At 32.4% G+C, this 18,465-nt stretch overlaps 1 protein-coding gene and 1 non-coding gene across 2 annotated transcripts in view; both read left to right on the top strand.

Moving 5' to 3' along the window:
- The window catches only part of LOC105158031 (DENN domain and WD repeat-containing protein SCD1), a 29,514-nt gene extending 16,302 nt beyond the window's left edge, over window positions 1–13,212 (top strand). The window contains exons 20-30 of the mRNA XM_088878137.1: window positions 2,115–2,334; window positions 2,575–2,774; window positions 5,809–5,873; window positions 6,636–6,764; window positions 8,114–8,290; window positions 8,437–8,508; window positions 8,592–8,752; window positions 8,891–8,932; window positions 11,591–11,799; window positions 12,341–12,445; window positions 12,861–13,212. Of these exons, the coding sequence (XP_088734263.1) occupies window positions 2,115–2,334; window positions 2,575–2,774; window positions 5,809–5,873; window positions 6,636–6,764; window positions 8,114–8,290; window positions 8,437–8,508; window positions 8,592–8,752; window positions 8,891–8,932; window positions 11,591–11,799; window positions 12,341–12,436 (1,371 nt within the window). The 3' untranslated portion in view covers window positions 12,437–12,445; window positions 12,861–13,212. The remainder of the gene's footprint in view (window positions 1–2,114; window positions 2,335–2,574; window positions 2,775–5,808; window positions 5,874–6,635; window positions 6,765–8,113; window positions 8,291–8,436; window positions 8,509–8,591; window positions 8,753–8,890; window positions 8,933–11,590; window positions 11,800–12,340; window positions 12,446–12,860) is intronic.
- Window positions 13,213–18,325: 5,113 nt separating this feature from the next.
- On the top strand, window positions 18,326–18,397 carry TRNAD-GUC (transfer RNA aspartic acid (anticodon GUC)). The gene has a single exon. It is a non-coding gene; the product is annotated as a tRNA-Asp (tRNA).
- Window positions 18,398–18,465: the final 68 nt, after the last annotated feature.

The raw sequence follows: 18,465 nt of genomic DNA, 5'->3' as shown, positions 1-18,465 counted from the left end.
TTAAAAAATAGAAGAAGGTTTATGAGTAGAATATCCATGGGTGGTGGATCTCTAAAAGGATCAGTAATTATAACATGTATTTTGTGGGCAAGAAAACTGAACTAATTTTGGGAGACAGTCATAGGTTATAAATACCCAAAATTGGAATAGGGGTGTAAACGAGTCGAGCTGACCTTTTTTGGTGAGCTCGAGCTCTTATAGTTGAGCTTGAGCTCGAGCTAATTTTTTTTTAATTATTATTATTAGATTAAATCATGAGAATCACCAAATTTTAACATAAATTTATAAGTAATTAATAGATTGCATAATGCATACTATGTTATATATATACCAAATATAGTATGATATTTCAATTTATTGTTATAAATATAAACTACTAATTAGTTTAGTAGTAATATAATTAGTAAAATATATCAAAAAAAAAAAAATCATACTCGAAATTAAAAATGGTAGAAAAGTATCCATTATCTAGAATAATGCAATTGAAATACATATAAGTATCTTATAGTTGAGATTAATATATGTTCACAATCTGCAATAAATTTATATATTTATAAACATTAGTATTATATTGATGTAACTTTTATTTTACATTGTTGAACGACATGGGTTAATCGGACCATCAAAGTTCAGATCAAATCGTTAGATATGATCAAACTTACAAAAAAATACGTTTGGTAAAGTTTTAGACTTATTGGATATACGGATGTCGAGATATCGTACTCGAAACATAAGAGTAACATTCAAGATGGTGTATCGTTGAATCAGACCATGTGATTTTAAATCATATGGTAAATGTTGGTATGAATTGGGCTTCCGGATTTTAAGATATGGTAAATGTTGATTAAACTTTTTTATCTCATTATATACATATAATAAAATAATAATAAAAATAATTGAAATTATTCAACTATCATTATTGTTATTATTATCATTATTTTTAGATTAATTCATAGGAATCACTAAATTTGGACATAAATTTATGAGTAATAAAATAGATTGCATAATGCAAGTATGTATTTGATATAAATATAAAACTCAGAAATCGAAAAAAAATCATAAGTAAATTACTTGTCAATTTAAAGAAAGTATAACACAATACAAATATATATTAAAATATAACATAAAGTCTATATGTGTCATATTAAATAATTATTTTATAAAAAATATTATAATTTATTAAGTTGTTGATTAAATTTATATTTCTATAAAAAATAAATAAAAGTACCATAATTTATTGTTATTCAAAATAGAATTAAAATGTATGATATTGATTAATAATTATAATATATGTTCAATTTTGAATATAAAATTAATAAAAACATAAAAAAATAGAAAAAGGCTTGCGAGCTGATGAGCAGAAGAAGCTTGAGCTCGAGCTAAAATCGAGGCTTCACAAGCGGCTCGACTCGTCTGCCACCCCTAAATTGAAACCGAAGTGTGTAATAACTACCAACAATGTTGACTTGAAGAGTAGAAACTAAAGATATGACGTGTTCACTAGTGTCGAAATTGAGCATCGAATCTTTTGCTTGTGAAAACCTACACCATTTTGAAATACTTGGTAAAATCGAAAACTTGTGCTTGTGTAAGTATCTATATCTATATAATGTTAATAATTATCCTTTCTTCATGATATGAATATATCTTCACAAAATAGTCATATCTTTTTTTTCGTCAACAATAATACATCTCCAAGTGTTGTAAGCTTGCAGTATTTCGGTCTAGATGTGCTCCCCGATTCGGGATAATTATATTTACACCCTTTGATTTATGGCTTGTTTACACAAATCACCCTTATTTTTTAGATAATTATACATACACCCACTAAAATATCATTATCACTTACAGTAACCACCTCTTACTTTTTTGAAAAATTACACACACACTAAAAATGTTAGTATCATTACACAAACTACCCTTATTTTCGGATGTTAGACCATAAGTCAAGGGGTGAAAATGTAATTATCCCTATTCTTTAACACAGTTGTGTAACGTGAACCCTTGACATTCTAATTTATCTAGGAATGTATTTGTCTCAATGAATAAGCATGCTTAAACCACAAAAAGGAAGAGTAACCCTGCTGCATGTTATTGTGTATATATTGCTTCAGATAAATCTGAGGGGATTCCTATCGCACACCAGACAGACTTGTATCGGGTATTGGGGAATTTATGTTGCTAAATCTCATTCTGTATCTTCATATGGGTTGCCTCCTCCAAGTCCAAAAGACACTACCAATAACACTCAGGAATCGTCAGAGGAATCTGGCGTTGGAAGGAGCTGGGTACAGAGCATGTTTAGTCGTAGAGCCGGCTCTTTTAGTCGTGTTGGTAAGTGGACATACATACATGATGCCTTATTCAAACTGGAACATAGAGAAATTTTAGCACGGACCGGGTTCGACCAAACCCAAACCAATCATATAGCAAATGTAATATACTTATCGTGTGATTGGTGTACAATTCAAGAAAAGCGACCATCACACTTGCTCTATAATTGCAAGAAATTTTCATGGAACATAATATAACTTAAGCGGACTGTTCTGGAAACATGATGGGTTGTTTATTCAGGTGCAAAAGAGATTGGATCTCCACGCAAGCAAGATGTGTCAGCAATTGCACAGAAAAAAGTGCAAACCACTATCCGTGTGCTAAGAGGTCATAGTGGAGCAGTCACTGCTTTGCATTGTGTGACCAAAAGAGAAGTGTGGGATCTTGTTGGCGACCGTGATGATTCAGGATTTTTTATCAGTGGAAGCACAGACTGCACGGTAAGATTTAGTTGATCCAAATTTTTGTCAAAAGTTTCACTTTGGGACCAATAAAAGATAAGCATCAACTGCTCTCCTATTTTTTTCTTTCTTTTCTTCACCCTCACAACTACTTTTCCCTATAACAGACCCAAAAGGAAACTTCATTTCAGCTCTGTATAGGTGGCAATTGTCAGCAATTGTATAGGTGACCGTTGCTGCTCAAAATTATATTCGTCAGCAATTTAAAAGTATACCATTGCTGCTCAAAATTATATTATCATGTTCTTTTTTATGATTTTCAATCTTCAAGTTCAATCAGTTTTAGATATTGATATTTTCTAAATCATTTTGACAATCGGTAATTTTTACTATTGTCAAAGAATGCCTGCGTTCTATTTTGGTTTGCTCAAAATCTTTGTTTATACCAACAGTAAAGGTTTTCTTTCAATTAAAAGTGTCAATTGTGCCTTGTATCAATAGAAAGTATATACTTAAAAGTTTCAAATTTGGTCTATTAGAAGTTTGGTTAGAACTTTCTTCATGATCTAATCATGTAGTACTCTCATAAAAATGCCATTTATTTAGGAGTTAATTATATGGCTTTCAAAATTTATTTCTTAAAAGGAAAGTCATTAAGTAAATTTTAAGTTTGTACTAATTTATTTTGCTTGTGTTTTATATTTATACTAATATGAAAAGAAAAATCTTGTTACTTACACCGCCGCACCAATTTTTGTTGAAGTAAAAAATGCCCTTCATGATAAAATAATTAGCTTATTCAACTTTTTAAAATTTACATTAATTGATAAATTATTATTTTTTTCTTTCTTTCTTTTTATTAATATAATGTACTTATTTATATATTTCTCTTATTTATAAAATATTTTAAAGCGTGAAAGATTGCTTATTATATACAGATAGAAACGATGTGACACAACGGTTGGTATTTAGAAAAGTAAGGAGAGTGTTCTTATTTCATTGGAAAAGAGTAAGGAGACTATTTTGTGTGTAAAAGAGGTTTCATGAAAAGTTGAAGTCCCTCTTTGTTAGGTTGTTGCGGATGATACACATGTCCTTTATTTTCATATCATGGGTCAACAATATTGTAGTCAAATAACTATGATATTTGCAAGTAGAAACCACGATGTAGGTTGAATCATGTAGTCTGTCTATTCATTTTAGGGAAAATCGCAATTTTAGTCCCACATGATAGGATGTGTTGCACTTTTGGTCTCATACATTGAGTCTCGTAGGATAAATATTATAGTAACTTTTTTGTCACATTAAATAAAATTATGTCACATTTGGTCCCACAGGATAAAAATTATAACACATTTGGTCCCACAGAATATAAACAAATTTATATCCTGTGGGACCAAATGTGTTATAATCATACAGGACCAAAAATGCTACAATATAATATCCTACGTGATTAAATGTGCTAAACCTATAAACCGTGGGACAAAAAGTGCAACACACTCTATTGTGTGGGACTAAAATTGCAATTCTCATTCCTTTTAACATGGTGCTTCATCTCAACTAATTGAATAAAAAATATTGTGAATTGGTTTAGAGCTTTAGGGGTATTTTTATAATTTTTCATATTATATGTGAGTTTAGCTATGTATCAGTGTTCTATCATTTTTACATACAAACATGTAACTTTGACCATTTACGAGAATTCTTTTAAGTTCTCAATCTCATGGAAAAATTACAATTTTAGTCCTTTAATTAGGTAACTTAGGGGAGTGATATTTTTAATTCTGTAAAAACTGATTTTTGTAATTTTGTTATGAAACTTTATAATTTTGGCAATTTTAGTTCTTTCTGGCCAATTTGGCTCAAAAATTGCATCTGACTTGTACATGACTCAATTAAATTTTAATTTTAGTCATGTAAATAAATTCGTGCAGGTCCAAAAATGCCGACTCGCCTAAAGCACTAAAATATGCCAAAATTCTAAAGCTATAAGATTAAATTGTGAAAATTAATTTGTGTAAAACCAAAAATGTTACCCCACATAAGTTATATTTTTCCCTTTCATTCTTATACCTTTTTATTCTTCTAGGAGCTTTTTCTTTTCCCATTTTGGTTGTTCATATACTGTTTTGATCTTCGTGGTCTTTTCTTTAGTCATTTTGCATCACATTATGTCATTTAGATCATTTAGCGCAATAACTGCACATGCAATGACTCTTCTGTAGATGTTTTAGTCAATTTATGTTACCATAATCAGATATGTCCTGGTAATTTTCATATTTATCTATATTGCCTAGCCTTTGTAGAATATTAGCCATTTTTCCCACTCATATATATGTGATTAGAGAGATGGGAGTCTACTAAATTTTTTAGAAAAATTGAAAAAGAAAATATAAAATCTGTTTCTTAAACAAGTTCATAAATTTTAGTGTAATATTCTTCGTTGGACCAAATTTCATGCACAACCTAATAAAACCCACTTTAACTAGGGAAATTCTAGCCCGGACCTAATTCGGCGAACCTGAATCAATCATATAGCAAGCGCAATACATTTGTCATGTGATTGGTGTACAATTAAGAAAAAATGACCAACCACAGAGATAGACGTGCATTTTGATTAGTTTGATTTGACAAAACTTCGTCCGGACCAAAATTTTCCCTTTTACTAATCCCACTTGGACCTTTATGTAAAATCTCAGGGCACCACTAAAACTAGTTGGTTGGGTTGAAAAATGGTCCTAAAATCAATTCACTTGTTGTATGCTTCATATGTACTTCTATAAACTAGAGAACCATTCTAAAATATTACACAATTCTAAAACAAACAAGCATAATGGTATTTGTCACTGTGAATGTAGTTGCAGGACTTGTGATATTACAAATGAGTAAATTATCATTCTATAAAAAAAATAACAAATTACTCCAGGGAGGTAAATTACTTCATTTTAAAAAATTAGGGAGGTAAATTGCTTTTTTTTCTTCATGGGGGGTAATTTGCTCATTTACAATATCACAGGGAGATTGCTTGCATTTTTTCCTATAACTGCAATATGAAATTTGTAAAAATTTGCAGGTGAAGATATGGGATCCCAGCCTTCGTGGTTCTGAACTCAGGGCAACTTTAAATGGTCATTCTAGGTATTATGGAATACTTCTCTCTCTTTTTTTTGGGATAATTACACTCACCTCCCTAAGGTTTGGTGTAATTATACGTGGACCCCTTGTGGTTTGAGAAATTATATCTAGCACCCCTAATGTTTGCTTCCGTATAACAAATAAGTCTCTCCATTAGTTAAAATTCACTAAATTTTATTGATATTAACAAAAAAAATTGAATGAAAATTGAAATTTATTCTCGACTGACTTATTACTAATTTATTGTAGGTTAAACAATTTTTTCTGACTAAACCACACTTATAACGATGAAGATATACCTCCTTACATGTATTAACGCGTGAAGATGTATGAGAATAATTTGATAATAAAAAGACGTATTTAATCTCCAATAAGTCAGTAATAAGTCAATCGAGCGTAAATATATATTTTTTTGTCTATTTTTTTGTTAATATCAACAAATTCGGTGAATTTTGACTAACTAAGGGACTTATTTGTTAAATGGAAGTAAACTTCAGGAGTGCTAGATATAATTTTTCAAATCATAGGAGATTTACGTATAATTACACCAAACCCTAGGAGAATGAAGTGTAAATATCCCTGTTTTTTATATTAGTGTCTAGTGTGGGAAACGGGATGGGATAGTTGCTCTTCACTTGTATGTAGAGGCAGAAACATACAGGGAGACCCATCTTAGTTTCAGTTGCAAATGCTTGTTGGTTTGTTGAAACATTTGAAGACTGATGATGTCATTTTTCTCCTAAATCATAATTTCTTTGTCTGAAGAACTGTGAGAGCAATAAACTCTGACAGAGGGAAAGTGGTATCAGGATCAGATGACCATTTTCTTCTTGTGTGGGATAAGAGGACAACACAACTTTTAGAAGAATTGAAGGGCCATGATGCTCAGGTCAGGTTTGGTTGGAGTATTTATAGTTACAATGCATTTTTAGTCTTTTTCTTCCTTTTCCCCCTTTTTCCTGTATATTAGAAAATTCATGTCCATAGTTTACGTGGTGATATTTTTTAAAAGTGATCATGGGGCCCATCAAATGGCAGCACCGGTGCTAAAAAGTGTCTTGTGGTAAAATATAATGGCAAATTCTAATTCAGACAAGCTTGATCGAACCTAAGCCAATTACATGGCAAGTGCAGTACACTTGCCGTGTTATTGGTGTATATTCCAAAAAAAGTGACCAATCACATGGTGATGTTCTGTGATTGATTTGGTTCAGTCGAATTTGATTTGGGTAAGAATTTTCCAACACGTCTTTTTTGTGGTGTACACCCAATGGTACAAAATGTGGCTTGACCACTTGGGATGTACACCTTTTCTCCCTAAAGCTTACAAAGTCATTGGGTGTGTACTCGAATGAATGTAAATAAATATATTTTTCCCAATTTCAGAAGGGTTTAATCTCTAAAATTGTGATAAAAACTTTTTCTAGATTTTAATTTAGTAAACTAAGATAGAAACATGCATTGAAAAAATTTAAAAGGAAATTCCATTTAATAGTTTCTTGCTTCAACTTTTGTGCAAAATTTGTACTTTTTCCGAGCAACTGTTGGCAGCTTCGTATTACGTTCAGACATATTTGTCCTCACCTAGACTAGTTATCTATATTGACTTATGTTTTTCTTGTTATTTTGATTCGTTTATAGTTACTTTCTTTTTTCCTATTTTGTCTAAATAAATAAAAACTTCTAATTACTCTTGTTGCATTTTGTTCTTCATTACTTTTTTATTTGGAAAAATGCAATTTACCATGGTATGAGAAATTAGCAAAAAACCCCTTGTGAAAAATAAAATAACAAATTATCCCCTATGTTTTAAGAAAAAAACAAATTACCCCCTTATCTAAACCATTGATAGGGGGTAATTTGCTTCATTTTTTGAAACACAGGGTGTAATTTGCTATTTCTTTTTTCGTAAGGGGGTATTTACTCATTTTACATATCACAGGGGGTAAATTGCATTTAGCCCCTTTTTTATTTATCTCATGGTTTAGATATTAATGTTTAATCATTTTTTTTTTAAATTACTACAACAGATGTCGGTTAGTTTTATCTTATTTTAGTATGTCATGCCTTTGGCCTCGATATTTTTCTTTCACTCCTAAGCAATTCATGTAATAATTATAGCCTTGTCCATATTCAGTGTCCTAGCATTCTAACCTTTTATAGGAAACTGTATCTTGTTGTCTTTGCCTTGTCAAAAAATGTATCTTGTTGGCTTATTCTTGTCACGCTACCTTTTAGGTCAGCATTGTACGCATACTCTCAGGTGAGCGTGTCCTCACAGCTTCACATGATGGAACTGTGAAGATGTGGGATGTGAGAACCGACGCCTGTGTAGCTACCGTCGGTCGTTGTTCAAGTGCAATTCTCTGTATGGAGTACGACGACTCTACGGGGATATTAGCTGCTGGAGGAAGAGATGTGTACGTGACTTGAAATTCTTGTCTTGACTCTTGATATATTAATATGAACAAACACCATCGTGATGGCTTTGGCAGTTACATAGATTCTGTCAATTTCGACTTATCACCCCAAAATCCGACTTACGTTTACATTGTTTCCGATCAAGGGTTGCAAACATTTGGGATATTCGAGCTGGAAAGGAGATGCACAAGCTCGTAGGGCATTCGAAATGGATCAGGTGAGTAATGGTTCTTTGGAAGAATCATTCTATTGTTGCATTCTGTTAGTGAGGTAGTGATAGAAGCTATGTTGATTACATAGGTCGATAAGAATGGTCGGCGACACTGTAATAACAGGTAGTGATGATTGGACTGCTCGAATGTGGTCTGTTTCTCAAGGGACATGTGATGCTGTTCTTGCTTGCCATGATGGTCCAGTTTCATGCGTGGAGTACTCTATGGCAGATAGAGGAATTATTACAGGTTAAAAATCACTTCTGTCGCAATCTACTGTTGGTGATTTCTTTTGTTGCTATCTCAGTTTGTGGTTTCTTAAGTTTACAAACAAGTTGCAAATTATTTGCGCTAATTTTTTTCTTATAATTGTTATTCGTCATTCAGGGTCAAGTGATGGACTTCTTAGGTTTTGGGAATATGACGACGGTAAGAATGATAAATCAGTATTATTGGGCAAAATGTTTTTTGATCCCATAAAATAAGCGCAAAATTTGTTTCGATACCATAACTATGACAGGTGTTACTTTTAGTTCCATAAAATTCATAATCACGTATTTTTTATCACAAAAAGTCACGTGCATTGTGGTTTTGGGACTAAAAAGGCATTTGAGACTAAAAAGGCCCAAAATTACATTATTTCGAACTAAAAAGACATGATTTTGAGTTTTATAGGACTAGAAGCGTCATCTGCCATAGTTGTAGTGCTAGAAAAAATTCTGCACATGTTTTATGGGACTAAAAAAATATTTTGCCCCAGTATTGTTATTTATCCCTTATGCACCAGCACCTTTTAATCCTTCCGATAATCAGAAGTTTGGTTACTTGAAATATTTGGTAGTCCTTGATGCCTTTACATGGTGGACATGCTTTGTGTTAATATATGGTTATGATGCATCTTTGTTATGTATTTGTAATTTCTACTTGAAAACAAAATTGAAATTAGAAAGAAATAGAGGAGAAAATTCTCACTTCAATTTCTTGCATGGCAATGACATATATATACTTTACAATAGAAGAAGCCCTAGCTAGTTACCTAGGATAAAAAAGGGAAATGATCAATCCATATCACACAAAATAGGTGCTTCTCCGGGCGAGGCGATTCATCAGTCCAAGGAATTTGAGATACAACAATTTCCGACACTCTCCTCAAGCCGGTGAATGGAAATCTTGAATCTTGAATCTTGGTTTAGGTATATATAACTTTAGAACATTTGCTTCTCAGAGATTTTTGGCCACATAGGGTAGATGAATGACTGATTTTCGGTCTTCTCTTTGATAGAGCGCTCAACATGTTTGGTTCTATCATGATGAATTGGATTATGAACAATAGTAATAGCAAATTTATCATCATTCTGGAGCTTTATAAGACTAGACCAAGGTACCTTTAAGTCCAGCATTAATCTCTTCATCAGTCAAAATAGCTCATAAAATCCTCAAGGAAGAGCTCTAAATTCTGCTTCACCATTGCTTTTAGTGCCGCTTATTGTTTCTTGCTCGTCGATGCAACTAGGATACCCCATACTTTCATTCATAAATGAGTTGTATACTTCCTATTTTCAGTAGCACTTGTGCAATCAGCATCTACAAAGCCCTCACTTCCCCTATGCTTACTCTTCTGAAACATAAGTCCTTTACTGAAAGATCCTTTTTTAAGTACTTAAAATGTGATTCACCACATAGACGTCGTTGTGCACAAAAGTGCACAAACTTACTGATAAAACTCATAACAAATGAGATATCCGGTCTAGTAAGAGATAAGTATGAGTTTTCCTACCAACTTATGATACTTGCCTGTGTCAGTTGGATTGTTGTCGTCAGTTTCTTCTGTCTCCAATTTGGCTCTAACATGGTTCCTCTTTGTCTGCATCCTAACTGGCCAGTTTCGTTCAGTAAAATCAAGTATATATTTCCTTTGAGGAATAAAGATACCCCGTGTTTGCTTTACGCAACTTCCATGCCTAGGAAATAACTACGATTGCCCAAATCTCTTACTTCAAACTTGATTCTTAAATGCTTCTTGAGACTTTCACTCTCTTGCTCATCATAACCTACAATTATTACGTTATCGACATAGATAATTAGGCTTGATCCTTTCCCGTTCTGCATGCTTGTAAACAAATTATGATCAACTTGTCCTTGATGATAGCACATGTCTTTTCTAATTTACATACTTTTCCTTAGTCCTCTTTGCTTTAGCAACCTGGTGGGATTCTCACGTATATTTATTTATCCAACTTTCCATTCAAAAAATACATTCTTCACATCCATTTGCTGTAGCTTTCAGTGGGAATTCAATCATCAGTTTGAATTCAACTTAGCAATTCAAGCACACGACTCATCATAATCTATGCCAGAAGTCAGTAAATCCCTGAGCCACCAATATGGTCTTATACCTCTATATTATCCTATATGACTTGAATTTTACTGAAAACAACAATTTACACCCTAAAAAATTATTTTTCTTGAGGAAGGTCAACAATTTCTCAAGTACCATTACCTATTAGTGCCTTCATTTCTTGTAAAACAATTGTTGTGCAATTTGGATCTTGTAGGATATTGTGAATGTTTCTAGGAATCTCAACACTATCTATCTATCTTTGCATTGAAATATATACTAAGTATAGATCTTAGAATAGATCAAATAATTGGTAATCGAGTGTTGAGTGCAAGATCTAACCCCTTTTTAGATAGCATTGCGACATTCTTGATAGGATCCAATCAAGGACTTGGCTTCGGGTCAAATGATCGATCATGCTGAAATGGTCTTGGCCTTCCGGGCTTTTGGTGTAAACTAGTATCTCTTTTTCTGGCTAAGTTTATCCCCATGAATTAGTTTCGGAAGAACGAGGTCTAGAACTATCTTGCATCAATAGAAGAGAGATGAAAAAAGAGATTAAGGAATCCCAATCTGTCTTCACAAGCTGTGCCACCATGAAGCTGAGCTAAGGGGCCAATATGAAAGTTCTTGAGAGAATGGACAATACCACTTGTAGCCCTTTTGAGTTGGAAAGTAACAAGATAATAGATTATACTAAATATTTAACGTAGAATGCGTATTGTAACACTCTTTTATCATATTTGTAGGTGCTATAAGATGTATCAAGAATGTTACTATCCATAATGCTGCCATATTGTGTATAAACGCTGGGGAATACTGGCTAGGAACCGGGGCAGCTGATAACTCCATGTCCCTCTTCCATCGGTCTCAAGAAAGACTTGGTGGCCACTCCACCACAGCTTTGAAGATGTCTGGTTGGCAACTTTATCGAACTCCTCAGAAAGCAGTTGCAACGGTAGTTCTCTTCCCTATCTAGCTACTATTTTCGTTTGTAGTGTTCTGCGGCTATGGAGCTCTTTTATACTTTTCGTCCCATTGATTATAGCATTCTCGCTAATAGTCTCATAAGTAACAGCTTTGATAACTTATGAGACCATTAATGAGAATCCCGTAACTAATGAGACTAAAAATGCTAAGCATGTGAGTAAAAGTGATCAAAAAGTTGACAACCATGCGCTTACCAGGTCTTTTTTCTATTTTTAAATACTAATTGAATAAAATGAAATTTAAAGGAAAATGAGATATTTTTATAGTTTATGAAACCATTAATGAGAATCCCCTGATCAAGAGGACAAAAAGTGTATTGATCTCTAAAATATATGGGGAAAAAAAATGCTATTTTCCCATTTAGTATGAAACAATTTGTTCTAACAGCAATTATTGTGCCTTCATTCTGTGATCCAAGAGATCACGCATAATTTTACACATCAACAATTCCTTAAAAGATGATTGAATTCATTAATTTGGCCTTTTTTTTCCCCCCTATTTGGTTTCAGGTGAGATGCGCAGCTTCCGACCTTGAAAGGAAGAGGATCTGTGCTGGAGGACGCAACGGGTTGCTTAGGTTGTGGGATGCAACTCTTACCAAATAAACTGCTCATGTAAGCTTAGCTTTGACTTCGAGTTCTTGTCCAATTTTTGATCCAGCATCAATACATTACAGAAAATTCTTGCCCAAGTTAAATTTGTCCGAACTCAACTAATCATATAGTAAATGCGAGATACACTTATTATATAATTCGTCCCTCTACTCTCCATCATCTGTACACCAATCACATATGTATGAATTAAGATTTGGGGTTAAAAATGTAAGTTCTTTAGAGTTATAGTATGCAACATGGTGAGTACAAAAATAATGAAATTAAAATCGCAAAAAAATAAATAAATAAATAAATAAGAACTAATTTATGAGATCTAAAATCAAATTTTCCCTCCCCCAATGTTTAGATACTCTGTCTTTTTATAGTCAAGTTTAATTTACATTTTACTCATTTGTTGGTATTCTGACATATACAGGTACAATTTTGAGGACTTGGACTACAACCACTCACATGCTGGCGCTGTCGATACAAACATATTTGTAATAAGGCTTCTGATGTCCACTCACAGCCTTGCCAAGCAATAATCTGAAACGCTGTGAAATTTTGACCTCTATCACTCTTCCAGTGAAGCAGTGTAGTACAGTGTGGGTGAAGTCATAATTTTGTCTCAATCTGTTTAGGGTTGTCAAATATACAGCAGCCCAAATGATCATGGAAATATTGGAATACATCTTTGGTACAGTTCATGTTATCCTTCACCCACTTTTTGTAAAAATTGCATTTTTCATCCCGTAATTTAGATTTTATTTATTTTTAATTTTATTGTTTATGGGATTTTCAAAATGTCCATATAAATCACACGTAGGATTAAAAATACAATTTTTTAGTGACTTTTTTTTTCTTTTGGTAATAGAAGGGATGATTATTTGATTATCTCAATGTTTTAATTAACTATAAGCGAGTGGACGATGCATTGATTTGATCAGTTCATTAATATAGCGATGAACATGAAATAAATTACAATACAATTACATAACACGAGATAAATATTCTCGTATCAGTGGGGTTCAAATTCATAAACTCAAACTTGGTTATGAGATTTAGCTTTAACTACTAGGTTGAGTCAGTATCGGTTTTCTTTCTGTATAAGATTTAAGGTACATAATGGGTCTGATCGACACCAATCAGCTCGAAAGTCCAACACAAGATCAATCCAATATTGTTCACGGACGGTTTTGGACTGGTATTAGGCCTTTAAATGATCCTTAATAGCAAAGTTGAATAGAAATATTCATTTTACAAAAGTCTTTAAGGGTTAGTTAGACTTTCATTTTTATCAACATTTGTTTTTTAAATAAATCTAATTATTTCAGTGGTATATTAGATTTTTTATTATTATTAAAAAAGTGTCTAGGTGAGCTTGCAAAGTATTTTATAAGATTTTTGCAAACTTGTACGATATTACAAAGTATTTAATAAATTTTTAAAGAAAAAAAATTCTAACATAAAAAATAAAATACTAATAGCTTATAATTTCTTTTTAAAAAAGTAATTAGATCCTAACTTATAATTAACATCTTAACAAATTATCTAAATTTAATTACAAAATTATAATTGCTAATGTCTTATAAGTTGCACCATCTAATATGGTCCAAAGACTATAAAATCTTACTTTTAAGATAAGATTTTATAAATTTTAAAAATATCTTAAATATGTGTAAGTTTATAAGTTTTTTATACTCTATTCTAATTCTATAATTACTTTTCCAAGATATCTATAAATTATATATAATCTTTCTATCTGTATACACACACTACGATAGAAATATAGTATTTTATTTTAGAATTTTTGTAATATTTAGAGCTCGTTAACCTTTTTGAATAGGACTAATAGGTGATTGATGGGTCCAAGATATGAACGGGATAAAATGAGCAACTTGGGCTGAATAACTTATCCCAAGGGTGGTTAATGAGGTCTAGTTCAGCTGGTAAAATTCAGGTCATGGATTCGAACCTCTCCTTATACGTAAGATGTTATTTCTACTGTAATAGTAAGCATTAATTAGACATTTAATAAAAATTCATCGCTCATATTTAAAAAAAAAAAAACATCTTATTCCAAAGATGGGGTGACACAAGTTATTAGGCTAAATGGGTGACTAGTAGGAGACCATGACAAAGATATCAGGCTTATAAAATTGGTAGTAAACATCCAATAAGATTGGAATAGGCTGGATACTTAGACCAATTCATCAAAATAAATAGGCCCTTAAAGTATCATTATTTAATTGTGATTTTTTATGGCAATTTAGTATATGTTAGGAATATTATCTTTTGTGGATATTCATCCCATGATTAATTATAAGTTGTGAATATTTCATGATTGATATCCTCTCATGATGATATTTTATTTCTTTCATATGGTTCATCTTCCTATGTTAAAAAGATGAGAATTTATTTGTAATGTTGGAGCATATAAATAGGTTATTTTATTTATTGGTATAAGGAGAAATAAAATAAACTGTACTCTTCTTTATTCTCTCAATTGTACTTCTTATATCGCTATCATTTTATATTATTTAATAATATGTCATCGACATGAGAGCTCTGTATACTCAAAATTAGCACCCTTTAATCATCAAGAAGAAATCTTTGTAGTAGCATTTGATTTTTCAAGTACAATTGTGTTGACCCCTTCAATGTTGACTTTTTGGCTCTTGATATTACGGGAAAAATTATTTATCTTTTGTGCAAGTTTGGAGAGAAGAAAAGTCACATTTCTTCCCTCCAAAAGATGGTCAACTTGTCTTCCAGATCATAATTTTAGTCACATAGGATTATAAATCAACAAAAACGCATCTAGGTGTCATGTCATGTCACTTTTCTGGCGCAAATTATAAATCCTATCGACCGGATGACTAAAACTAATCAAATTTGCAAGTTACTGGAGTTAATAAAAAATGGGCATACTTATAGGACTAAAACTAAAATTGGACATACTTAACGGACTAAAAAAATATTTTTCCCGTATTCATAATCATCTCTCAATTGAAACTGTGTCAACAAGAAAAATCACTGATGAGGACATGTCAGAGAAAATACTCTCCAGCTTTCATGTGCAGATCTCACGTGTTCCTGCAAAAGCAATATCGTGAAAAAAAATTTCAAAAAATATTTTGAATTGATTTCTTTGTCTACTTTTGGTTGAATAAATTATTGAGCTTTTGACAAAAAATCACGAGTCCCGCTAATTGGTTTTGCTCTATCATTGAAATGAATATTGCAATACATAACCCTTATAATTATGAACAAGGTCGTGATTGTAGTTGTGGCCGTGGATATGGATATCGTGGTTGTAATTCTAAAAACAACAATGGATATGGACATCGTGGAAATGATCATTTTAGAGAGGTTATTTTTGGTAGATGTAATAGTTTTGGGCTATATTTTGTTATGCCAATCATAGTTAAACCGGATTTCGCAGTAATTCTTGTTTGAATTAGGTTTGGTCGAACCAAATTAATAAATTAAGTATGATATACTTGCTATGTGATTGATCACTTTTCCTGAACTGTACATCAATTATATGACAAGTGTATTGTATTTGCGTTATACTTGATTCAAATTTGAAAGAATCGGGTTTGGGCTGGAATTTTCTGATGTGAATATTGTAAAGAATTATGAAGCATAACTAAGTTATTTTTACCAAGACATAACTCTTAGGCTCTGAAAATCTAAACTATACCAAGATTGAACTTAAATATTACTTCTACTAATAATATTTTAATCTAAATTCATAATTTTGAATTTAGTTTTATATATAAAGGTGAGGTCCGACCTTAGAATTATTTGATTGGGAGAAAAGTGGGTGTATAAGAAAACTAAAAGTGAGAATAAATATATAAGAATAAATTTAGTGTTTGGTTATGGAGAATAGATAAATGAAAAGTAAAAACTTGATGTATATGAAATCCTACTAGAGTCTAATCTTGTTTTTGTCCGAAATTAGGCGGAAAAGTAAATTATAAGGCTAAAAAGACAAAAATACATATTTTAATTTTTATTTATTCTATTACCCATATATATGATTTTTCTAGAAATCTTTTCTCATTCCGGCTGATAATGCTAGTACATAATCTTTGAAAAAATATAACTAAATTACCAATAAAAGCGCTAATGTTTGGATTTTATTTCTTTGTTTGACGGCATTGGTAGTAGTTTATATTTCATTTATATAGAATAGTTTAGAATAAATGGACAATACTCATTTTGATGAATATTTTATTATTAAAAAATATTTTTGTTCTTGTTTGATGAATAACTTGATTAATAAGATTTTTAAATTTTTTATACACTAAAAATTATTTTAGTATAATATAACTTGTGCATTTTTAATGCATAGTAAAGAGAAAGAGTTAATTAGTAAAATTATAAAAAATAATCTTTTGTTCTCAATCTATTTTTCTCGTACCACACAAGGAGAGTATTTGAGATTTATTTTCTTTCCGATCATACCAAACAACTAAAAGAATTATTATTTTTTTCCATACCCTCTCCTTTGCACTGCAACATCTTCGGTAAGTTCTGTGTGTATTGTAGAATCCGAAACTATGATCAATATCCTAGGTTCTGCACCTAAGTCGACACAGTGAATGCCCACAGACTACATGGGGAAACCCAACTCAATAAAGTTAGCTCGCATTTGCTAATATTCCCCTATACTCTTCTCACCTCTGATTCGGTCAATAGAAAGACTAGCAAAACTGCTAGTGCTAAGGTCTTTATCGGAAGGCTTCATCGTCGAGAGAAAAATAGCCCGGATCACCAGCTAAGCCCCCTAAATGATCGCTCAGTGATGAAGGATGTAGAGGTGCAGAGACAGCCAGGAGGCAAAGAAGTGTTAACCTAACATATGGCTATGTAAGACCTCATGCAAAGGCTCATATGTCAATGGATCTTAGGTTCCAATCCGGAGATACCGAATCAGTGCTAGAAAAACCTAGGACCCATGGTGAGCACTCTGTGGATATAGTGGATAGATATCTCTGATTCGTGTTCGCCAAAAAGAATTTCATTGTGTAATGGCCATAAAGGGAATCTTATCCGGGGCGAATGCCTCCTAAAGAGTAACGGAGGTGTGCGATGGCACATACCAACAATATTCTTGTCAAAAGCACTTCTCTTGCGTTTTGAGTTCGTTTTTCAAGCGGATATACATAGAGTCACAAGAAACGGATATTTGGTAGGTTCTTTTAGTTTTATCTAGTAATACTTCAGTATGCGCTATAAATATTCCGTTGGGGAGCCAACAGGCAGCGGAACTTTGCATATATCTTACTTACCGCCCCTAACTTGGTCTATCTTTTAACCCATTTTAACGTCCTCTTGTATCTTTTTTTTCTCTCAACTTTTTTAGTCCAGTTGATGCTCATCTTTCTGGTATGTCCAATATCAAAAGGCGAGATATGACCCTATTCGCTATGTACTTGACTCTAATATGTAAATATAAAACTCAGGTTCAATTTGCACACATGTTGAGGTCTGAAGGTTGAGGCATAAACACTGTGCCCTACTATGAGCAGGCCAATGCCCATTGTTGAAGGCACTGTTGACATCTAATTGCCTTACATCCCACTTACGTGAAGTTGCTAGAGCCTCGAATTGTAGTTGACTTAATTACTGGGCGTCTCATCATAGTCAACTTCAAGTTCTTGTAAGTATCCCTTTACAACTAGTCGTGCTTTGTACTTATTTATTGAATCATCTGATTTCACTTTGGCTTGAGTCTCGATCTACATTGCACAATATTTTGTGAAGGGTGATATGGAACCTTTTATGACGAGCTACAGAAGATTTTCATTTTATCTCATTTAAACAATACAAACCCTTAATTCAAATTAGCACTCCGATTATAAAACAGATCATCAAACTCATCAACAGGTCGTTGTAGTATAGTGGTGAGTATTCCCGCCTGTCACGCGGGCGACCCGGGTTCGATCCCCGGCAACGGCGTTGCATTTTTACTTTTTATTTTATTTTCGCAAAATAAAAAATTAATTTACCCTATACTTTTGTGTATA

Source organism: Sesamum indicum, linkage group LG3, assembly GCF_026168435.1.
Source record: "Sesamum indicum cultivar Baizhima isolate 11 linkage group LG3, ASM2616843v1, whole genome shotgun sequence".
Lineage (NCBI taxonomy): Eukaryota > Viridiplantae > Streptophyta > Magnoliopsida > Lamiales > Pedaliaceae > Sesamum > Sesamum indicum.
Note: the sequence above shows the minus strand (reverse complement) of the source record. Positions and strands in the feature narration are given on the sequence as shown.